This window comes from Periophthalmus magnuspinnatus, chromosome 13, assembly GCF_009829125.3.
Source record: "Periophthalmus magnuspinnatus isolate fPerMag1 chromosome 13, fPerMag1.2.pri, whole genome shotgun sequence".
Classification (NCBI taxonomy): Eukaryota; Metazoa; Chordata; class Actinopteri; order Gobiiformes; family Gobiidae; genus Periophthalmus; species Periophthalmus magnuspinnatus.
The window spans coordinates 13463200-13488522 of record NC_047138.1 but is presented as its reverse complement, the minus strand read 5'-3'; the positions used below and the strand labels follow the sequence as shown (position 1 = coordinate 13488522).

The 25323-nt window shown below is 39.0% G+C and overlaps 1 protein-coding gene across 1 annotated transcript; it reads right to left on the bottom strand.

Moving 5' to 3' along the window:
• Window positions 1-121: 121 nt before the first annotated feature.
• Window positions 122-24995, bottom strand: pid1 (phosphotyrosine interaction domain containing 1). Its single transcript, XM_033977097.2, has 3 exons — window positions 24801-24995; window positions 14288-14434; window positions 122-2994 (listed from the first exon to the last, which is right to left on the bottom strand). Exons 1-3 carry the CDS (start codon window positions 24828-24830, stop codon window positions 2494-2496), a joined length of 678 nt encoding a protein of 225 aa, XP_033832988.1. The 5' UTR covers window positions 24831-24995; the 3' UTR covers window positions 122-2493.
• Between the last annotated feature and the right edge of the window lie 328 nt (window positions 24996-25323).

The window sequence follows — 25323 nt, the reverse complement described above, 5'->3', positions numbered from 1 at the left end:
TATTTTCAACTCAAGCAGAGAATGTTGCCTTGACATATAGTTACTAATCGACAAATATGGCCAGCAAACATTACTAAATCCCATCAGTTTTAAGAAGTGCAAACAAATAGACCACACCATTGCATTTGATAGGTACTTTATATGCAATTTTCTTGATCTCTGCAAACACTGTATAGAAAACACTTAAGGTAACATTTGAACATTTAAAGCGCATCCAAGCTTTCCGACAGACAAGACACAGTAATATACAGCTTTATAAAAACTTATCTCTGGCCTGTCCACGCACACTCCTCACTCATCAGTCACACTCACATACAATCCACCCCATACACACACACAAACACACACATGCAGACACCACTTTCAGGCTATTCTTATTTCACAGTAGGCTTCATAACACTGCTCTGTATCGTACTATGGTTGTTCTATGTTCTATCATTTGTTATATAACTATTCTTTTCTATACTGTACTTGGAAAGTGATTACATCTGGATTTGTAAATAAGCTTATCAACGAAGAATTAAATATGTCTTTGCGTACTACTCTGTGACGTACCCTAGTTCAATACTGTATTTAAGTCAGGTCTATTATTATGTAATCTGGAGCCTAACATATGGGCAGTGTAAGTGGACCAACAAAGAGGAGTTAACTACATGAGCCCTGTGTGGCTACAGATGTCAGAAGTCTGTATGTAACTTTAAATGATCACTGAAATGTACGGTGCAAATGAGACATAAAAAGAAAATAACTCTTCAAATATCACAACTATTCCCAATCTTTACAGTCAACTTTAGCGTTAGCATCTATGATTAGCATACATGTCAAATATTAAGAACTAAGAAATAATGGATATAAGAAATTGCTCGTAAGAGTCAAAGTTTGTGTGTGTATGGTAATAGTTGGACATTAAAAATAATTCAAATTCAAGCTTACTGTACTTAGACTGTTAACTGTCTTAACAATCGACTGCATTATAAGTATAATGGTCATTAAATTAAGACTCAACCTGTTTTTCAAGGTGACTGAAGAAACCACCCTGAGGACCAACACATGGAACATGCTAACTCCAAACTGGACGTTCTTGCTAGCATTTTGGCACCACTGTTTTTACATACAATATGAAACATATGTTGTACCGTATATGATATAAGGATTTTCAAGCAATGATATTAATATGGGTTAGAGTTAGTTGACATCTGGATCCACATAAGGTTTTCATTAGGCATTAACTGATCCTTTGCTTCACTGCGAACTGCCTATGGCCACGATGATCACAGTTCTGTCTGGTCAAGTTAAAAGGAAAAAAGTGGTGTGGAGCAGTTGTATCAATGCTCCTTGGTCACTATCTGCTGCCTCCCTAAGCCACTATAACTAGTGTATAGTGCATTCAAAAGCTTTGTCAGTTGCCTTGGATGGCTGTTATTTACCATCAAATACAATGGCAGCTACAACCCTGCCTCACCAACTTTGCATCTTTCTCCCTAAGTTAAAAAGAACTTATAAGGTGGCAGTATGGTCACAGTACCTTGACTTTTGAACATCTTTTGAACAAGTTTCCTGAACCAAACATACTCATCAGTCACACGCCGATATCCAAGCACTCATGTACATTCATATACAATACGCCAACCGTGCAGAAGGAAGCTACCACGCACACGAATAACACAAGTACTTGGCCGCATGTATTTGATGAGACCAGGGTTAAAAATACGTAATGTGAGAGGAAAGTGAGGCACATAATCTGGCAGGCTGCAAAAAACAGCCCGGATTTGGTATACTAACAGAATGTGAATGATTGAGATGTGCAGACAGACCAAACCTTCAGCCAAAACCTAATTCTTTTTGAGCACCTTTCTCCAGGCAGGTGCTCTGTACTTTCTGTATTCAGTAGAGACACAGGGAATGCCTCTACCTCAGTCTTGGGTAGTACCATAGTGATATGAATAGTGCTTTAAGTTGTATCCACATTTGTTACTTATTATCAAGGTCAAAGGCATTGTAACAGAGATCCATTCATTTATAAGAGAACTAATGTGCTCCAGTGTGGTAGGAACTCTGGAGATGGAACCCAAAATAAGTCACAGTCTTATTTAAGCTGGGTCCACACATGGCAAGAGTAGCATTCGGTTTCATGAGCTAAGGTCTTAACAGGAACCACATTTGTAGTTCCGTAAATGAAAAAGCTTAAGAACCACAAAGTGTGTCTGTTCAGGGAGTAATGGAAATGTCTAGTCAATCTCAGGAGGTGCTTGAGATGCCCTCGTGGGCCTTTGAGGGCATTTGATTCAAATGGCAGCACTTTGCTATTCACGTTTGTAAATGTCACTTTATCATCAACCTTCCCTTTGTTTCAGAGCTACTTCATTAACCTGGGCATGGTGGTTCACAGGGTCAGTTGATTTGTGTTCCAAATGAAAGAGAAAGAGACTAGAGGAGAATGAGATCTGTCCATCCTTGGATCAGGACTGGGAGGAGAGGTTTGCATTCAGTCCTTCAGCCGTCGTCTGGAGTGGTGTCTTCAGGAGTGGATGAGTCTTCAGTGAAGTCGTCCGTGGAGCCGCTCTTGTGAATGCGCCCATCGCTGCGCATGCTGTGGAAGGTCTTGCGGAAGGCCTCCATCATGGAGTGGGCCAGTCTCTTGGCCTCTAGCTTGTTTTCACACTCAACGGCGTGGCAGTCCATCTGGAAGGACAGGTCGTCGTTGATCTCTCTATAGATCCATGCAAACACATTGGGTCTGACGCTGTGGTCAGCCGTGCAGTAGGCGATTCGTGCCACCTGGTATGTGTCCATGTTTGATGAGGCTTCTCCGTGCTCATCCAGGTGAAGGAGGCGTACTTGGAAGGGTCGGATCTCCAGCACAGAGCTACCTTTGGGGCATGTCCCCTGCTGCTGAGCAATGGCTCTGTGCTCCACCAGCCCCACCACTGCTCCCTCTGTGCAGCCTGACAAGAACTGGCTCCCAGAGATAGTCACCTTCCCCAGATAGTTCACCTGCAACAGAGTCAGAGATATCACATTAGAAAAAATTAGATACACCACTACAAACTAAAAAAATCTAACATTTATTCTTTGTTTATAACACAATGGTCACATAAAGGGTATTTTTCAAAAATACAATAAACTATTCCTATTTGTTTACTTAGCGCCAAAGTGCATGTTAATGTACACGAAGCACACCAGCTTGTAGCCATTCACCACATTCACTGTCTCATTAACACGCTCATACATATAATCGGTGTACTTCAACACTGGAGGGACTGCAGTATCTTGCCTAAACACACCAATTACAGTATACATTTTAACCAGTGAGCCACTGCTACCCCATGATATTTCCTGCTGTTTCCCATTCAGTAGTTATTTAGCATGTGAGTCACTAACAACAGGCACAAATCTAGTCCTTGATTATTTTATTTCATACTTATTCATTTTTGAGAACAGAAACAACATAATACATCTCAAACAGTCTCCTGGCATATTTCCTGTTTTTTCTTCATCACATGATCGGTCTGCTTCCCTACTCTTTGAGTTGTGTTTAGTCTGACACTGAAATTCTCTGTGGCCTCCTTTGCCACAATGTAAATGTGATCCTTAAAGAACAATACTCCAGTCATTCACCCACTACTGGCCTCACAGTTTGACTGCTCATGTGAAAAAGGTGTCACCACAAAACCATAAGCATGGAGCCAGGGCCAGTCACAGTAAGGGTTGATGTCTTCAATTACACTGGATGCATGAATAACAAGTTAATTTCTATTCACAAAAGATTTTCTTCAGCTACATTGTATAATAAAAGGTGCTTGTTTTGGCTAATAGAAGAAGCCTGGTCATCAGCCGCAAAATCAAACGAAACAGCCAGTCAAAAAGGTTTAGGAGTTCCACCTGGGTCTATATTAGGACTATGGAATTTTTTATTTCATCAAGATTTAAAATTAGACCAAAATCAGAATAAAATAAATGCCTCTGAAAATAATTCAAAACATATTTCTATAGCCTAAAATAACAAGAAGTTTCACATCAGATACACAAATGCGCAGAAAGAAATTTCAAGAACATTTTCTCGTTACTTTCATTAAAGTTAATGCCCGTTTTATTCTGTCAGTTTTCATGTGAATGTGGCATTAGCCCTAGCATTAGCGGTACAAAACAGTGCTCATTTGTGGTCCTATAGGAAACAGTGTGACATGCGGCTGTAGTGAAGCAGCTGTCTTCTCTGCCTGCTTTTCATTAGTGCTGACCGCAGGGTGGGATCCATCATCTAGCCCAGTGCCACGGCCTCACACATCTCCTGAAGGCGCAGTGGTTTATCGTCCACCACTGACACACGCTCACTGCCAAAAGTCACTCAGACAACCAGCAAATCCCCACTCCAGTATGGGAAGCGTCAGCCGGCTACAATAAGCTGTTTGTATGTTGAACACAAAAGCAAAATGATTATAGGGTTTTATCTTCTGCTATTTCAGTGTTCAATTGTTTAAAGTCTATAGTCTGATTGCTAGCTTCTCTGAAAAGGCCAAGAGTTGTGGAGTTTCAATTATAGAACAAAAGAATGTATTGTTTCTTCTTGTATATAGCAAATATTGCCTCACAGCTGTAATTTTCAGATCATGATTATAGCTTGATGTATGCCAAATAAAATGTTGGACTTTTATATTACAATATTTTGAAGTAAGTGCAAAAAGTAACTTGAAGGCCAGCTGCTTGCCTGATGATATAATTTGCTTGTTTGGAATGCTCCACAGTATGGCATTGAACTTATCTGTCTCCATGATGACACCGCCAGGCTAGTTACCGGTCAGATCTGTGGAGAGGCGACTCACTCACAGTAAGTGTGTATTTTTCGATATGTTTTGAGCAATATAACATTTGTAATTGAGTTTAGTAAAACTCAGTGAATAAGTTTCAAGTAATTTTGTAGAACATTCCACACTGAGCAAAAACATCTCCATGGAAACAAGTAGATCCCCCACCAGAAGAATCACATAACGCAAATTTAAGATCATTTCTACTTCATGATGCATTCAACATTCACAAAAGTCAATGTATATAAAAGGAAATGGATAATAATAAGTGGTGTAATATTGAGTGAAAACTTTATAACATTTGACAAAAACAGATATTTAAATAACAGTTGACTATAAAATAGATATAAATATATAAGTGTGCCATGTTCTTCCTCATTAAATGATGATCACTGCTCAGAAGAACAGTGAATAAAAGAGTGTGGCATTTCCTTCTTGTTAAAACTACACTGAGAATCTGATGGTGCATAAGGAGACAAGAATTTGGACCAGAATGGGGATGTCAAACCAGACACAAATGTTTAGAGTCTGACGGTAAAGAATTTTGACATGAGCAACTGCTATGATCCAGATGTTCACACACATCAGAGGTTGAATGAAATACATGAAGGTATGAGAAAAATGCAGTGCTTAATTACCCCCCATAAACATACATAGCTTCAGATACTTTTCAAGTGAAGAAATCAGACTGACAGAAATTCAGAATGAGACAATGCTGCCCCCATTACACAGCTATGATTAAAATGAAGACTCTGTGTGAATATAGCATGTGTATGAGGAACCTATATTTTTATTCATCAAATCTAGCTTCATTTCACCAAACCAAATCCATTTTTGAACATGTTCTGCCACAAACATTATTAAGAAGAATGAACTACTTTGAGGTTCAATGTCCGAAACAATTTATTTATTAACCCTTTAAGGACTGAGCACACTATAGACCAGTATAGCTCACCTAGACTTTTATTATTTTTTTAGCCATAAAAATAATGTTAAAGGAAGTATCAGAATGTAACACATTTTTTCACATAACTACCTCTATTTTACATATCCATATTTTCATCATCAACGCACCGAATAAGTGACTGGGAAAATCCCCACGGCATCTGCACTCTCATTCATCACCTTCGAGGGACAACGGAGGCAGATTACCGTAATGACGGTAAAATATTTAAATAGCCCCATGCCTCTGTTTTGAGACGCTGTTTGAATTGACATGATAGGACAATTGGTTGCGGAGTTACGGTAATGGAAAGTCCGCAACCGCACTCTATATTGGCATCCGCCATTATAGGGTTAAAGGCCCTGCACCAGACCTTTTTTTTTTTTTTTTAATCAAATAAGTTCAACTGTGCCCCAGTACAGATATACAGAATGTGCTGTCTAATGATCTAATTATAAATAATTATTAATTATTATTAAAGGGTTTTATTAATTGTTACCAAGAAAGTATACTTTTGCACTGTTAGCAGGCTAGTTGTTGTCAGCTCTGCCGTGGTAGCAAAACTCCACCCCCTTAAAGATGTGAAATGTGCTTAGAAATTTGTTGTGGTAAAGAATTGAGATGTTAGGAATGAGTGACTGCAAGATATATTGCAATCAAAGCCAAACACAAAATACTACAATTTAAATTATCCTCTCTGCAAATGGCAAATGTTTCTTATTATCACATATAAAGCTTGCTAAGCCTGTAGTTGTGTGTAATTGTTGTTTTGCAGTTACATTTTTTGTCTTTTTTCCCCAAATGCTCTGTGTTTAAAATTGTCACTGATAAATCTCACAACATCAAGTTTAAAATGAACTAGATCTGCCTTTCACTGTGTAAAATTGGGAACAGGGCCATCAAAAAAAGGACACAAAAATGTAAGGTAAAATATAGAAAATGAAATGATTAGTAAGTGTGCCTGGAGCTGCAGACAGAGCCGTGTGCAAGCTGACCTCAGTGACAGAGAAACATGATTCTCTCAGACTCGCAAAGCCAAACTGTGCAGATGTGGGCTTTGTGTGGCGCATGAATCAAACCAAATGTGGCGTTTGTGTGTCACAGGACTTCCTAGTGATGGAGCTTTTGGTTACAAGCGTTGAGTGCGTGCAGCAGCCCTTTCAGACCTGCTCACATCTGCTGTCCGGACCTCTGGCAGTGAGCTCACCACTCCTCCTGGCTCTGGGACATCAGAAAGGCAGCTTAAATCATTCCAGAGATCAACAGAGTCCCCCCCTTTGTTTCAACTTTCCATCTGTGTCTTCTTCCTGCTTCATTCTCTCCTATTTTTATCATTCTTAGTTCTTGCACTCTGGAAACCATGTTGAGCGTTTGGCTCTGTATGCAAGATAACTATAAGTTGTGTCATAATATTTTCAGGGAAGTTCAAGGTCTATGTTGTACTCAAGCCAAGAAGTACATTGTTGAGGGTCTTCAAGCTGATAACAAAGTGCAGATAATTTTGTAAAGCAAAAAAAAAAAAACACAAAAAAAAACTTTTAGTCAATGGGGTTTGAGGGGAAACAATGAATTTATACTTTGATCTCTGTAATTGGAATATTTTACCACATTGCTGTCAGTTATTATTTAGATCCAACTATGTAGCAGCAGGTTTTCATCAACAGCTCCACTCAAAATGTAGTTTGGTTGTAATGCAAACATACAAAACACAGTAGGATGAGAAAAACAAGCTGGACTTCTGCAGAGACTTAAGATATTGAGTAAACAAGTTTAAACCAAAATCTGCTCTATACAAAGAAACAGAAAAAGAAACACAGTTTGACATAGAGCGCGGGGAGGAGCGTGCCTAAGCATTTGCATGTGTGCTAAGACATGTGGCCACCATTAGGCCCTGGGTTTTTAAGGATATATCGTCCTCTTGGACTCTTCTCTGTTCACAGGCTGCTCTGAGGGCAGCTTTGAAGTCAGAAGCTCAGAACATGAGGGTCAGGACTTTAGATAAAGCCTTTAGATAGTGAATAAAGGTCAGGTCACACAACTGTATAAACTAGATGTGCCTTTGACATTTGAAAGTGGAAAAAGGATGGGATTTTTAAAGTGGCAAAAATCACAGAAATTGGTCAATTTATTTAGCAAAGTGGAACAATCCACTGGATGTAGTCTCAAAATAACATTTTTATATTCCTAATTTATTTGGAATATTGCAATAATTACATCATAGCCTACAGTTACCATTTGTTAATAAAACAATTATTTGTATAGTAAACTCACTCATAAGCTTTAATATTTCTTGATTGGTTACATTGTAAGCACACATAAAGCAAACATTCACAGCCCATAACACAGTTCTGTTGTTTGCACTTTGCATATGGCTCTGGAGCTTTAAGAGTTTTAGCGATATGTACCGAGACCTAGAACAGCTGCCTTCACTGGAGTCACAGCTGGATTGTCCATCAGCAGAAAGAAGGAAGGTTCTGAAAGACTTCAGTGAGGAGATAGCCTCCCCGGAGAAGAGGATGTTTTTGAAGAAAGTCCCTTTGGATGGAGTCTGGGAACACACTGTTATGCCGAGACACAAACAGTGACACTGTTGGAAGTTGTTGGAGCTTCAGTCCATTTTTATGGACTCAATGAACAGGTGGTCACCGCAACAACAAATCTCTCAATCTGTGACTTATTGTATTATGTGCTGTTCTTTTTGTTTTCAAAAAAGGGATAATCATTTAAATATTTCTATTCCACTGTAGAAAAAAATCTGTCCTTTTCATAAACAACTGACCAATTCAATAAACTACATGTAGCTAGGTAGCATGGAGAAAATGACTTAATTAATTGCCTTTGGTTCCACGTTTAAGAACAACAAAGTATGAAAAATAGACCGGAATTTGGTTGATGTGTAAATCAAGCTCTTTGGCACTGTAAAGAGTCCCTATTTGTCACATACATAAAAGCAGGTTATCCAGCTCCTCCCTTTGTAGGCCCCTGTGTCTGGATCCCCCAACATGACTGGAAATCCACTGCTCCGGAATGCAGCATTCCTGAGGAGGTTGTTAACATTCCTCTAAACATATTGAATCAGCAGAGTACAGCTGGCAGCGCTGCACTGCATGCATAGATGGATGAGTTGTGTTTTTGGTGCGGCATGTTTGCTTGTTTATTCTGTATGTGGGCTGTGTGTGTGTACGTGTCCCTGAATGTTCCAGGCCCGGACAGGAGCACCTCAGTGTGGATGAAAGACGCCTTCACTACAACTCCTACAGAGGCACACTATGGCCGACACTGGCATCACAACTTCACACTAACTGTTACTTTTCCAACTTGGCCTTCCTAAAGTGACCTATATCAAAACACAGAAGCAGGCATCCAAGTACATTTAAACCAAGAGGAGTTCAAGGGAGGATGAGGTGTAACATTGTCTGAAATCTGACCTTGTATTGTAGAAGAAGTAGTAGTCCATGCAGTGTTTTTACAAAGTTCAAATCTTCTCAGGGCCCTTTGTGAAACAATATACACTGTACTTGCATAAGTGCATGTTGTCACTGCTTGTTCTGATAGCTGAGAACACATAGTACATCCAGGACTGACATCAGACTACAGTGGGAACAAAGGGACAAAAAGCCTTGACAAGCCGGACCTATTTTCAATGTATCAACAACACTTTTCTGAAGAAACCTAGAGGTATCTGCAATGACAACAAGTTAAGACTATTCACTGATCTTTTATAATTGCAATTCAAACAAGTTATTATGAAGAGTATATTTCTGATAGTGGGGTTAAGCAGAGGTCTTGTAGCCAAACCAAGAACAATCTGATCATTGTTAAGGGGCCTGACTGGGGAGCGGAGGAGGCTGTGGAGAGACACGTTTTCTCAATGGATGCAGAGTGGAGTGCTTTGACAGCAGCAGGCCAGCCAGGGCAATGAGAGGTGGCCTTTCATCCTCTCTAGCTGTTAGCTTTGGCAGCGAGACAGCAGCATTCGACCAGCCTTCCTGCCTGCCCCAAGACTGGTGGCTGAGAAAGGTAAAAAGAAGAGCGATATGGAAGGCGCTGAGAGCATAATAAATGGTTTTGTTTTGAGCGTATTGAAGCAAAAGGCGGGAGGATGGCAGAGAGTACAAAGGGCCCCTGTTTCCTTGGTGTTTTTTTCTGTGAAACTTGAGGCAGAAATGAAAACAGTTTTGAAGCATTAAGCAGAGCTGGTGGAGCAGGTGGGCAGACAGATACACAGACAGGCAGGTAGTGACTCAGACAGGAAGTTACACAAGCCAACAGGAGCAGGCACATGTGCATAAAAGGAGCCAATGGACACATGAAATCATGTTTCTCCATGTGGTTGGTATTCCGGCAAATTGTAGTGGTATCCATGGTGACAAGAGTTAGCATATGAGTAAGACTGGAAAGATTCACATCGTACAGTGAGGGATGGCAGTATCCAGCTTGGCATTATTTGTGTAGAGTTCTACAAAAGTTCAGTGGTTTATGCATCAGATGCATACATTATATAAAGTTGTACAAGGAATACCAGGATTATTATGTTCAAAGTAGTTGAAAAAATACTCTGAATATGAATGATCAAACCATAAAAGGATCATTAGTTAAACTGCATCTAATTCCTGGAGTCCACATGAGCTTTTCTCTAAGAACTGAGGTATATTAAGACAAGACTTTGATTACCAAAGACATAATAGGATTAAACAACAATACAGGATTTAGCTGTTATGAAGGCCACCCAAACACAATGGCACCATACTTATCTGAACAAGCTAGTACAAAAGCTTAATATTTGTGTATTTATTTCCAAGCAACTTTTACGGTCCATACTTTTATTATTTTATTCTTATGACTCTCCATGATTCAAGTTAATAGATACTGTGACTTTACAGTTTAGCTGATCACATTTTGTTTAAACTTCAGAAAAAGACATTTTGCTCCTCAACTTCCTTCATGGTGGCTGAGGTGCTAATGTCAGATTTCCCCACTACAGACCTGCAGACCTGACCTGGTTAACTCCCTCAGACTACACTGTAGGACATTTTATTACTGATTCATAGTTTCTTTTTCTTTGCACTATTACCCACAACAACCTCAGGGACTGAGTGTTCCTGGACTGTTTTCTTGGCATTTCTTTAAACACTTCACCCCCACAGTTTTTCAGAGCAATGCAGCTTTTGAAATTATGTATTGCAATTGGATTTTCAGTGCCTCCATGGGTTTCAGACAGATAAAAAAAAATTAGGACCACTGCCGTAGCAAATAACAATTAACAAAACAAAAGATTAGGGATGTGAATGTTGACCCCAATTTTAAAACAATTCTTAATTTAATTCTGAAGATATTTTTCATTGAGAAACAAATAATATTTATTGTATATATTTCAAGTTCCCTGTTGCCTTTTATTTAAACTGCACATTCATACAAAATAGAATTGTTCTTAGATCAGGAAAGAATCTGAAAGAAGGGATCTGAAATTGTAGTTAGTAATTAGTTGTGAGGTATTTATTTTATTAGTTCATAATAAAATAAAATCAAAAAAATCTACTCAATCATAATCTAGGCTCAGTTAATTCCATATAGGTAATTCCATAGTGATTAAACTTAAATATGTAGGCCTATTTCTCAAAGATAAAAATTATAAATATTTTCAAATTAATTTAGTAGCATATTTACAATGAACGGGCTCCGGCCCTTTAACCCCAAAGGTTGTGTCCTTAGTTAGCACATTAGCTTTCTTTTGCTGCTAACAACAAAACGGCAAACAGCAAAAGTGATTCAAAGTAGAGGCAATATCTCGTTTGTCCTCTGTCTCACTGCGGTCTCACGTAAATCTCCTGCTGTGTGTGTGTGTGTGTGTGTCAGTGCACTCGGTCACAGCAAAGCTGTGGAGAGCCTTAAAGAAACAAAGACTTTAAATGAAAAAAACACTATAACAACAGTTTTGATTTTTGAATTTGTGGCATAACACGTGTTTTTAAACACATTTAATACAACGCACAAGTTATTCACAGTTTACTGACAAAGAGACACATGTGTAAACTCTGCAAAGGCAATGACAGGTGAATTTTATGGGGGGGCATTTTACCGTGATGGAAACACTGTTATTAACATCATTTAAAATAAACTTTTGAGAATTTGGGATTAATCCACAATCGTTAAGACATACAGTCACAACACTTTTTTTCAACACCCCTACTTAATATATTTTTCAATAGAGAAAAATCCTCAAAACGGTGTCTAGAACGAGTCCTGTGACCCATGAATTTTCATGAGGTCAATAACAGTGACAGTCGTAAAATTACACCGTTTCTTTTCTCATCAAAACAATAAAATTGTACATTGCAACAACCTAATTTAAGACAACGCCTTCCAAGTATATTTTCCTCAAACAGAGGCAGCTCATCCACATTATTCTTTTGTGTCGTCTACCTGCCTTTTGCAATAACCAATACGTGAGTGTAGACCTGTGGTAACTTAAGTACATATCATCATCTACTTTAATCTAAACTTGAATTAACTAAAGAAATACTTTCATTTCTAAATACATTGTGATAGAGATTGAATTTCTCTTCACTGTTCATGTTATGCTTGTTCATGTCATGCTTATTGTGGCACTGACAGCCAAACACACAAGTTGAGTGTGTGTTTGGCTGTCAAAAGATCATGGCAGCTATTTGGATATGTAGCAGTGTTTGTTTTTTGGTTGTGAGGACAAAGAGAAATACTCATTGGATCAAACATCTGACACTTAGCTGAGCCATGGAAAACAAATCCACCCACGCGCACGTACATGCTCACCCATATAAAACATTTAAAGAGACAAATTAGTAAAGGATACAATTCAGCGAGAAAATCTAACTACAAATGCAGACATTGGCTGTAAAGTAGTGAATTTGAGCTATACTACAGCTGCGGTTATGGCTTCAGTCACATTTACACCCCAGGAAAACCGGGTAACTGACCTCGTCCAATATACAGACTTATCAAAATGCATGTAAACCCAGGGACTATGATTGAGGTGTTGTAGTTTGAATCTCAAAGACACCAATAACACATCTGGAGAAGCTGATTCATTCTCGGATGTCCCCTACATTAACAGCAGTCCAATTTACATTACGAGCAGACTAGGAGAGGCATTCACAGCATTGGGCAGGAAACACCCAGGAAAATATTAGACAAGTGTTTGGAGCTTCATTGCGCCTTTTTGTGAAGCAGACAGAAAATCACATGTGAGTAATACAGTTCGTAGCATGTCTAAAAATCAAATGATCAACGTAAATGAGGTGTTACTAATCTATTTCAGACGAAAGTGTGTTTACATGTATGATAAACATTTTTATTAGCAATTATAGTGCCATTGATAGACTACTAGACGCTCCTGGACGCCTCATAGACCCTCAGTTCACATTTACCGTAAATTTCAGACTATTGAGCGCACCTGAATATAGGCCACACCAGCAAAATTTTAAAAGATAATAAATTTTGTACATACATATGCCACACCTGAATATAAGCTGCAGGTTTTTATGTTGTTGTTTTATGTTGTGATATTTACACAGAAAGGCTCTACACGGAGATTTTTTAAAGTTTTAATTTAAGACACGCTTTTTCTCAAACTGTGCCTGAAAATCTGCAGTACGGCACTAACACACCATCAACACGGGATAAACATACCCGCATGTTTCAAAAATAAAACAGCACCAACACGTGCCATCTGCTTTTACTTCCGCTGCTTTTACAAAAGATAACAAAAGTTCTAAGTTCTTCCCACTGCTGCCTCGAACGTCGCATCATTGGTTCATTACTGCCAAGCTTACGTGCAGTGGCTCTATTTCCTTCTTTGATGGCCAGATTGATTGCCTTTAACTTACAAGCTGCATCATATGTATATTCTTCATGTGTTTTCCATGATGAGTGTGTGTGCATGATGGAAAAAAATGACAGCTCAAAATCAAAACTAGTGTATTCTTCCGCACATAATCTGTCTCCTCATCTGTCTCACTTTTGCGTTTACTGCTAGAGAGTGCCCCCTGGTGGCCGTTAGCCAGTAAAACTCCACAGGGTTCAAAGCGTCAAAAAGTAGCGGCATATAGCGCAAAATTTACCGTATTTGGTTCTTTGATGTACTATAGACAGAGACAAGAGTGGTCTGATTTAAGACTTTAAGCAGCTCTTGCTTAAAGAGCTGTCCAAACTATGGCCCAAGGGCCAAATGCGGCCCTCAGACCAATTTTTGTTGGCCCTCATGTTTCCTCCTAAACTGGCCCAAATGATCAGGAAGTATTTTTTACTACAAATTGAAGAGATTCTATCTCTATAACCTCATATATGAATAACATCACATTGCATTGTGGCACAGACCTAAAAATAATCTTCCAAGTCTTATTAAAGGTACAATGTCTGTCAAATCTGTGCACCAAAATGCACCATTTGACTCCCTGTATCGACACTGGTCTGTGGCCCTCCACTTCACATATGTTTTAGTATGCAGCCCTCGGTGAAAAATGTTTGGACACCCCTGCTTTAAGCATTATTCGTGTGACAGTACCTTGTATCCAGTATGGGTCCTGCTCTTTGCGACTGGCGTGGTGGAGCATAACTCGATGGCCTCTGGTTCATGAAAGATCACTGTGGGCAATGGCTCCTTCCTCAACGTCAACACATTTAGCTTGGTCTTGAGCATAGTTTGAAAGTGCTGGGAAAGACAAACAGGGAAGAGAGCTGTTAGAGCTATGCAAAAAGCCTATTTCTGTTTTTTTCTGATGGGGTCTCATAGTCCAAGCAAGAAGATCACTTTTAACAAATATTGTATTTTCTAGAATACTCAATAATAAATGAGCAGCAGGAGAGTACCCCAGCAACAAGGATCCAGTATAAACAAGAACACTTCTAAAAGGTCCCGCATTATTCTGTATTATTGAAGCAAGCTAAAAGCAGGTGGCATCAAAGTTGCTAAGATGTGTAGTGGCGACAACTTGAGTGCTGAAATGAAATGTGTCTTGTGAAGGTGTATGTATGTGTATGTTTAAAAACACAAAGGAGCTTCATTTTTCAATTTGTGCTCTGGAGAGGGAGGCAAACTAAAAATGTAAGAATAGTACCTGTAGAAATTAAACAAAACACAACTACAGGTATGTTTTTGATGAGGACACTAATTGTTAGTTAAGGTTTATCAGACAAATGTGAAGGACTGTACTGTCACCCACAAATGTGTAGAAACAACAACAGCTTATAGCCTTATTTGAAAGATTACAACATAACTTTCTTCCATTTTACTTCATTTTATGCTGATATATCCAGTGTTAATTTAGGATATTTTCCAAAACATTTAAGGTATTTTTGATGTATCCCAGCTCATCAAAAACATCCAACAAAGAAGTGACAATTTACAATTTTACCAGTCTCTTGTACATCTGTCACAATAATCACTATATAAGCTGGAACAATATATTTTGGACCTCAGTATTGATTATGTGCACTTTTTCTTTGCAAATGTGTGGAGATTTTGGGTATTTTTAATTCTAATACGATAATATTTGACCTGTGGAGGGGTGAATAAGACCTTTTTATGGCCAATTATTGGTACATTCTGCTGTTTATTTGTTGCAGCTCAGGTCTTTTAATGAAACAGTCTATTTAAAAACGATTTATTGTCTTGCATTATTTAAATCTCTAGTGGTATAAAGTAGTTTCTGTATTATCGTTTATTGCAATATTTCTCTGTAGCGATATATTGTGCTTCGAAAGTCTGACCATTTCAACTCTGGCAATATCCGACTGTCTGCCCACCTACATGGGCTGGTAAAATTTGACACACTATTAACTGCTGGTTCAAACACATAGAAAAGTAGAAAGATTCCACTGAAATGGAGACGGTATGTGGGGTTTATTAGGCGGGCTGAGGAATGTGAAGGCAAAAGGAGTCCGAGTCTGGGTCTAAAATGGAGAGACTGGACTGGACCAGACTACTGTTCCTCAGGCAGTGCAGGAACACATGCAGAGCTGGCCCACTACACTGCACACTCACTGCTGGAATCTCTGGACTTTTTAAAAAACAGCCCAGACAAAACACAACTAAAGAAATCAGGAGTTTGATTGATGAGACAGACAAGGCCCGTCCAGATTTTTTCATATAATAACTTTCAAATTTATGTGTATAATTTTTATTTGAGTCTGAGTCAAATTCTTGAAGAAAATTGTACTGCATGTCTTCCATCTATCTAGGAACAGTTTTGTTTTTTTAGCTAGACTTGTATTTATACAGTTTGAGGGTTCAATGTTATTCAAAAATGTGAGAAATGTGGTGTTTACATTCTCTCCTGGGTTTCTCATTAGCCTAGCGTTAGCCTTGGGATGTTTCTCTTAAGATCAGTTCTAGAAGCTAATCAAGGTCAGAGAATTTTCATTTTTTTTCCACATACGCGGCATGTGAGTGAGCTTAAAAATACACTAAAAGCATTTTGTACATCATAGGTAGTAAAACAGTAAAATATGTTTCATAATGAATACTTTTGCTAATAAAAATTTTTACTATTGTAACTTTTGTTGGCGTTTGACATCATTTTACGATATAGAGTTTTGGTCTCCACATAAATTTCACATGTCCAGGTACTGAGCATTAAACTGTTGTGTTAGCTGATGGTGTCCAGGTTATTTGTGCACCAGATGGTCAACATTTACAGTCGATGAGAGCGATAAATCCAGCCAAAGAGGCCAGCATCAATCTCCCGTAGGATTGTGAGGAACGCCAAGGAGACGCTCGTCAATCAACTTCAGGAAATGGCGTTTTGTGTCCATTACCTCAAGCGTAGTCTCAAATTTGGTATTACATCGTTTTTATAATAGTTGTTTCTGGACATAACACAGCAATCTGTTAAAAGGGGATATAAAGTCGTCTAAGTTAGTTTGGACTTGTTGGCCAAAAGTGAAACAGCTAAATTTAGTTCTACACGAAAACTATTGTTAATGTGAAATCCCCCTGAAAGCTTATCATGGTTTCCCTCATCAACAACATACCTGCTGCTGTGTTGTTAGTCACTGATATGCTGCATATTTGAGCCCTCAAGACCATGCAGCGGTAATCGCCTTCTAGGGGAGGGGAGTTAAAGCCACAGTGTGTAACTTTTTTGCCCAAAAAAATTAATATTTTTTTTGTTTTTTGGTTGTGTTCACTGCAAAATATAGAACTGCATGCAGCCTTACTCTGAGCGGGCTTGCATCTCCACAAACCTGACTCTTAGTTGACCTAAAGGAGGGCCTCCTTCTGTCTAATCTTATACAGTATCATCTAAAAATGAATCTATCTCTATGGAGAATGTTCTGATTGGTTTTAACTTTCTATTTACATGAAATCAAGCAGGTGATGAAAGAAAGTTACATACTGTACTTTTAACTTCCCAACAAAGCAGTCCAATAACCAACTTAAAGCCAGCATTCACTGAGCAGATAATAACAGGTAAAACATTAAAATGTGCAAAGCTAAAGTAGCTTATTGGTTCTGAGGAGTGCAGTACATCATAGAGAATGTTCTAAGATATCTTTATTATTACTAATGCTTAGGCCTGAGATGACAATCACTATATCAACATATCGTTCACTATATGAAAGCTGGAGCAATATTTTTTGGGGGTCACTATTTATTACGTGGACAGTTTCTTTGTGCTACAGGGAAATTTTGGGTTATTTTTTAGCTATATGATAAGGATTAAAGCATAAAAGGTTGAATGAGTATCTTCTGACTTATTACATATACAAACTGAGTACTAAAGTGTTTCATTCTGCTGTTTATCTATGGCAGCTTATGATATTTAACAATAGTGTAGATTTAGAGTAGGTTTTGTGGTTTAAATTAGCTCTTAGGTTATTGTGTCAGTGGCGTAAGTTTGTTTCAGTATTATCATTTATCATCTATGTTCACTTTGAAATGTGTTATCGTGACAGGTCTACTAATACACTATTACATAAGGTGTCGACATGTCAGGAGAAAACTTTTCCTAACAAAAGTGAAGTGCCCGGAAAGAGGAAGATGAAGCTGAGCAGCACAAGGTGGACACGGAGGAGAGAGACAGACAAGCGTCCAAATGGAGTAGTGAAAGTGAAGCCACATGTGCATAAACGCGCTTTGACCTCGGCGTCAGCACTTTACAGCTTCCTGACAGCGGCTCACATTCCTGCGGCTCTGGACTCCTCACCCCCCACAAGGAGTAGAGCCAGGAACCCTAATGCTAAAAATCTATTCATAATATTTTCACTAAATTATAACTATTTTTTATACTTCCCCATTCCCAGAAAGTCTGTAAAACAAGCATCTCTTGTTCCTACATCTATTTCGAGCATTAACTTGGGTTGTTGACAGCGTTTTGGTCACCACCAGAGCAGAATCAGCGTCCAGGTTAAGAGCTAAGCGTCTTGTCTGTGCTCAGAATTTGAAACAAAACAATGGCAGCACTCAGGAGGAAAGCCGCAAATCTTTGAATAATGGTCCCCTTTGAGATTTTGGGATTATGAAAACAAGTCTGAGATTGACAGTCACGCAATTACACCAAGTGATCAGAATTATTTTCAGAGCTTGACATTTATCAAAGTGTTTCCACAAGGCTATGTACATTTTGAATTAACTCCCCTGTAACCCAGAACTGACTCAATAATCTCTTTCACATGCATATTGTAAAACTTACAGTAATAGTATTTGGTAAATGAGGTATAGATAAAGAAGACAAATGAAGTGTTCTATCAAAGGCAGGATGAAGGTGAACTTCGCTATTTTAATATGTGAAAAATGTGTTGGATAATGGAAATAATAATTATGTGTAATGTATAATTTTGTAGTGTCACTGGAAAATCATCATTTCCATGGTAAATGATAATAGTCTTAATAAGTATTCATTTTATAATACATATTACATTATTTTGTCAACACAAACATCTTTTTTATAATTTATATTCGAGATCAATAATATATTTTTTTCATGGCCAAACCAGATTGTTTAGAATCCAGAGCAAGAGATGGACGATAAGCTCTGCCTGAACTCATCCCTAACCCTGTTTTACTGCAAACTGAATAAAAAAGCTGTGCAACCACATTTTGTGCAGTGACTTCTTCATAAAGTGTTCAAATAAAGCTTCACATACTCTTTTGGCTGTTGGTCTGCCCCTAAGACTAGTTCCCATAAGTTTAATTTGACAGATAAAAACATTCCAAAATAATGGGCACCAAGGAGCTGTGTGAATGAGTAAACAGCTCCGTTGCATCTTCAGTTCAATCAATGGAACAAGTGTTGTGCTCCTGACTCCCGCAGTGATGTCTTTAACAGAACACAGATGGTAAGCTCCACTGCCGGACCCCGGAGAGAGCTATCCGCAGGAAGAACGCTTTCAGGTCAAAACCAGGATCTAAGGCGTCAACCACACCCCCAACAATGCCAAAACTACCATCAAGACCAAACTCTGACTCAAATAAAATCTATACTTAGTTGATGGACTGACAAATTGGCTGTAAAGGACTACTTGCACATCCTCAAATGGCGTAGTTAATGCCATAATGAATGAGTGCAGTGAGCAAAACAACATTAGCATGTCTGCGAAACATCTGAAGAGAGCGGTCCAGACGTACACGGAAAAGAGCCCAAAGATGAAAGAATGAAGTCTCCATGCGCACAGATGTCAGCTCAATCTTCACCTCCGCCATCGCTGGTGTCAATGTGGTGAAAGAAAGAGAAGATGAGGCTTGATGAATTGGATCAAAAAGAATATGACTGGTTTAAATCAAACTGTTAGCATGTAGCATTTTTTCAAGTGTCTGTACGCCATTTTTGTCCAATCCATGCAGTACAGATATATAGTAAAAGCAGCCCTTAATGTCAAGAGTTTTATTGTCCGAGAACCAGGAAGCACAGTGTTAGCATGATAGTTGCTGTTACGGCAATTCTCCGCTCCGGTCTCTGAAAGTTTAGAAAAGCTCTTATTAACTCAGACGATAATTAGAATGCTTGGAATGCATTAGAAATGTGTGTAATAACTTTGGAGCATGCTGCAAACCGTTTCACTTCAGTTTTTCACATTTTTTAAGACAATAAAAATCAGGTACTGCGCCTTTAATAGACAAATAAGCATTAGCTATGACGATTTCAAATTATAGCTACGGGAAGATTTTGGCAACTGGCTTTAGCTAGAGAACCAATATTTTTGTTTTTGGGGGAGATTTGTTCTAACCAGGAGAAGATGGAAAAAGAGGAAAACATAAACTGCAGCTTGTTAAATTACACAAACTTGGATGGATGAAATAAATAAGTATATAGAGCAATAGCATTTTTGTTATTTGTTTTATTTGACTACATCACCCATTGAAGGAGCAAGGATTATGACAAATACAGAAATGGTTGGCTAAGAATTCTGAATGAATAAAAAACAGCCATATTGACTTGATTTTACTCATTGTTGCACTTGGGTTTTACATCACCCTCCATGAGCCTGTTTCCTCTTTAAGTGTACTGAAGTAATTAACTTTTGTTTGTAGGTAAAGGGCACAATTCAGTGGGGCTTTGTTATAATGAAGTCCGCACTACCCCCTAGTCTCGTCGTCCTGGGTCGCTGTAACTATGTGAGCTGTCCCTCTATGTGTTTACTGCCTCCCCCTCTGATCCTCGGATAGTTTACGAGAGGAAATCTGTCTGAACAAGCTCAGGAGCACTGCGAGAGGTCTACGGCCATGTTCTCCTTGTATTTGATTGGATGGTTAAACTTTGTGGGAGGGCTGTTAGACGCTACGATTGGTCGGTTACTTCTGGAGGAGGAAGTGGGTACTAAAACAACCTCAAAGCCCGGGGGTGGCAATCTCTAACTGGCAATAAAAGCTTCAACAAGTCTTTGACGTCGACAATGAGGATAGCAAACAAGCTAAATGACTTGAGCAGAGCCAGGGTGCGTCGACTAGAAAGCAGCACTAACGTCAACATACATGCTTCGTAAAAATGTTGTTATTCACCTGGCATGGAGCGGATGTAGGTGTAAATCTTGACAACTGGTGGTTAAATTTAACTGTTTTTAAACTCCCCAAGACCCACTTTTGGTCATGATCCTGTCCCAACTTCAGCTAGGAGGTAAATAGATTGGATGCAAAACAAAAAGCATCCAGGCCCATTTAGGACTCTGTCTACGAGTTTTTAACAACAGCTGGGTTAGGGCTGGGGATGTGGTTTTTGTCAACACAGATAAAAATGCCAAGTCTTTTTATATATATGGAAACTGCACTGCACAGACCAGTATAGACTCTACACTACATAAAACAGAGTTAGAGACAATAATCTGTATTAAACCCATGCATAGTCCTTTGCTATTTTGCTGCTAATTTGAAAAAATATATAAAAATTCACTTGGTTACGTTAATATATTCTTGTATTACTAATCTTGTGAGATAACTGTAATTAGATTGTTTCCCAAAATCTTAAAAAAGCACTTCTTTGTAATTAAAAGCTGTAACTAAGACCCTTGTGAAGCTGGAAACATCCAGATTCACTTCACTTATGTATTTCCATTGAGGCTAGAGATCGCACAACGGTGTTTGCAATCACAAATAAGCCTCAAAGACTACGCCAAGGCACTCCTCCCCTCTTTCTGAATACAAACTCTTGAGTCAGCCATTTCTGTCCTGCATCGTCCATATATTCCTATCTGCTGTCAGCTCTGCATAGTCAAGTGTCAAAGTGTTTGCTAAAAGAGAGGTGCTGACAGGGGAAAAACATACTTAGTAGCAGTCATAGGCCTATTCTGCCAACTTGGATTAGAGCAGTCCATGTGTCCACATTTATGCTAAGACCACTGCTTATTGTGCAATCTGTTGTTGAACTGGCATAGCCTTATCTGATAAAAAAAGAAAGTTACTCAAATAGACTGAAGACGGACACAGGAAAAGTGATTATATATTTATCTACTCTATACTAATATTAAACCACCCTGTTTTGGAAATAATTTTGCCATAACACTCCAGCCAGACTTGAACATTTTCAAATTTCATACTGGTCAATTTTACAAAACATAGTTACCTAAGGTGTCTATTGCCTGTACTGTATTTTATTTCATATCAGCTGTCTATCTCATGCTCACTACATCCACCTCCATGCATGTCCCTATCCCTCTTCACCAACATCCCTGAGACAAAATGCAGCGAGACATCAGGTGTTGCCATAGTAACAGAGGACAGCACGAGTGAGGATAATCTGGATGGAAGCCATAGTCCATGAAAACAACCAACAACATGGTCAGGATGATTTCAGCAACACAGAATGCATAACATGATGGTTGTAATATCATCCATCAGTCAATTACTATATTCTTATATTTCCATGATGGGTTAAAAAAAACATAAAACAGGACACAATTAGAAGACAAAAATTAAGTTGAAGTATATGAAAATGCACCATAGACTGTATATATAAATGGACATAGCTAACCTGCGAGCCGCCGCGTTCCAAATAGGAAGTGATCATTCGGCGCACTTCCAGCTCCACTGACTCTGGCTCCAATTCACTTTACAATGGAAAACTGTCACCCCTCTCTCCGTAAATGCTGCTGTCAGGCTCATCATTTTGGTCTTTAATATTCATATTAACCCGCTCTACATGATCATGGTATTTTTATTTCGCTGTTGTGTCACTCAAAATATGAACATTAATAACAGGCAAATCAGCTGCCTTCATTCCAAGAGGTCATTCTCGCTAGCTTTAGAAACAGGTTTGATTTACAGTGCCCACTTCCTGCCAAATCAGCAGTGCAGACAAGAGGAGGTGTTAACCCTAACAGCTTCACTCCAGATTGGCTCTTTGGTTGTTATGATACTTGCAGTACTCCAAATACGGAAATTTGCTCCAAATGCGTCCCTGTAACTGCTAGCCTCGATGAGCTTCATTTGACTCGAGCCGAACGCAATAGGTGATGTCAGACTCACTTAGTCCACTTCTTTATACCGTCTATGGAATTCACACAGATCTGATGGTCATATGCATTTGCTGTGGCCCACTAGTTTTCAATCAGCCATCTTGTTAATTTGGGCCCTATTGGAGGCTAATGCAATGTTCTCTACTAAAGAATGCCGTCTGCATCACGAAGCAGGATGACCTATGTGTACTATGTGCTGTAAGATAAATCACTATTATTTATAGTATGACCAATTGGATCTTATCAAGCCACTGTGACAACATGTAGCTCTGGTGAGTGGGTACTTGTGAATAAGCAAAGCTGTAAGTTTCTGAATCATACATTTTGTTCCAGTCTGTTGATAATGGTCAGACTTAAGCAATGAGTACGATTAAGGAGAAAGATAAGACTTCTGTACTCAAGTGTTCTCTTATGGAATGTTCAACCAGATTATCTTTGCTAAGTGGGACTGTAACTCCATTAGACTGGGGTTTTTCATGTTTAATCATTAGTAGTTCAAAATCATTCATAATTATTAAGCCTGTCACGATAAAACTATACTGACTTATCATTCCATAAATGTGACATGACACAATCATTTTTTGGTGGAGTCAATATTTATCGTGGGGACTTTTTCTTAATACTAGTTTTGTTATTTTCGTTATTTTTCCTGTTCTACGATTAGATTTGAGCTGTGGTGGGTTGAATAACTTCTATGACTCATTATTAATACAAACTAATTACCAAAGTGTTACATTCTGTATTTTATCTATTGGTATTACATGGATATAATTATATTTTAGGGTTATTTTGTCAGTGGCATAAATAAGTTTCAGTATTTCTGTTTATCATCTATATTATATTTGTACTTCAAAATATGTTATTGTGGATAGGCCTAATAATTATAGATAAAACGCTACTGCCATGTGGAAGTATGCAGTATTACAAAAATGTTTTTTTCTTGAATTATGAGATCTGAATGACACCTTAATAACAGTTGTAATAAATGTGCTATTACTATGTTTTGTGTTAAATGTATATACAGCCAATCCTTTCCTTTTAGGGGCAAAACTTTATATGACTTAGTTGCCCTTAAGAATTCATACCAGGATGTTAACGACATAAAACAACTTTCCCATCTGACACCAGTTGAACAAGCCTACTCACATCAGCTCCTTTACATAAGAACCAAGAACAAATCATGATTAATTTCTTGTTGCCAAGAAAGAATGTGAAAAGGCATCCAGATTGGACTTCAAGTAGACTTAATAACAACACAGCCTATTACAATATTACATAAAAGTCTGCGTAAAAGTGCATTTTTTGGAGATATCAGAGAATTAGGTGCACACACACCTAATTTACAACAAAGATAGTCTATCTCCACATCAGATTGATAGGAAAACACGGGAACAGCGCTTTTAATACGCTGTGATTCCATCTTTCTTGACGCCTGGGTAGCGGAGGGGATTGTGCAAGTTCACTTGGCAGCTACTCCACAGAGAAAGGCCCACATCTGGAGAACATTACGGCTGCTGGAGACGTGAAGCCGGGGCTCGCTCGGTGCATGCACGGATTGCCCCTAACATATCAAACTACGAGTCATTAACGTTGTTTTCCACGTCTTAACGGGTCACGGGCAGCAGGTTACGCACCGGAGCCGACGTTTTTTACCTTAACCCACATGGAAAACTACACAGATTTAGCATCCCAGTCTAGCTAACATTCAAGGGGAAGTGAGAGTGACAACGAGAGCGGGCCTGTTGCTGCTATAGGTTATTTTAAAGACAGCATGTCGATTTAATTTGACAAAACGTGTATTAGTAAAGCAAATGTGTGGCTGTTTTGTGCTAAAATTGCCAACAGTTCGTCATAAGCAGCGGTTCAAGCGCGGGGAATGCAGAGAGGGGCTACTTCGTCTTGCGTAACGTGAATAGGTGCCCTGAGACGTAGCAGAGAAACAGGCAAAATACGCGCTAATCAATGTGCAAAAAGCTGTTATAACGGTGTAATAAAAAAGATCAGCAAGTTCACAGTGACATTACAACATGGCAAGATCCTGGCTGGAGTGGTCACGGCTTGTTTCTTCGTTCCCACGGCTGCCCACACCGCTGTATTTATTTGTGCCGACATAAGCGGAGTGATCTTACCTGCAGTCTTTCCGACGCGGGTTGCCACATTTTCGCGGAGCAAAGAAGTTGTCAGTGTTTTTCAGCGGCGTCTGGTGTGGTGCGTAGTCCGGCTCACATCTGGTGGCCTTCTCAGCTCGCCTCTCTGTCCTCCTCCTTCACTCTGGGCTGCTGGATGGATGAAGGTGTTGCTCCGCCTGGCTGTGAGTGCCGCCGTGGCCAGCAGGTGGAGTCCGCGCCGATGCTTTTCTCCCGCCATCACGGTGCGTTCAGGTGCGGGCGGAAATGGTGGAGATATTTGATTGAACCGTATTCTCTGGTTTGGTTGGTTATTTATTTAGTTTTTACCTATCATTAACACTGATTATGATACTATTAGACAGTTGTAGGCTAAAAATGTATGAATGTGATGTGTAATTGTGTGAGTGGTCAAAGAGGCGCAGTTTAGGAGCCACACTTCTGTCAGTCCGCCTCAGCCAGGGCAGCTGTGGCTACAGCTGTATTACTTGGTGTGGAGTAAAGAATAACGACATGTAAAGAAAAT

Coding starts and splice junctions, on each gene's coding strand:
- pid1 (XM_033977097.2), bottom strand. CDS start 24,830: ATGTGGCAACCCGCGTCGGAAAGACTGCAG. Junction 14,435..24,800: donor CCGCGTCGGAAAGACTGCAG/GTAAGATCACTC, acceptor TGTCTTTCCCAG/CACTTTCAAACTATGCTCAA. Junction 2,995..14,287: donor GGACCCATACTGGATACAAG/GTACTGTCACAC, acceptor ACTCTGTTGCAG/GTGAACTATCTGGGGAAGGT.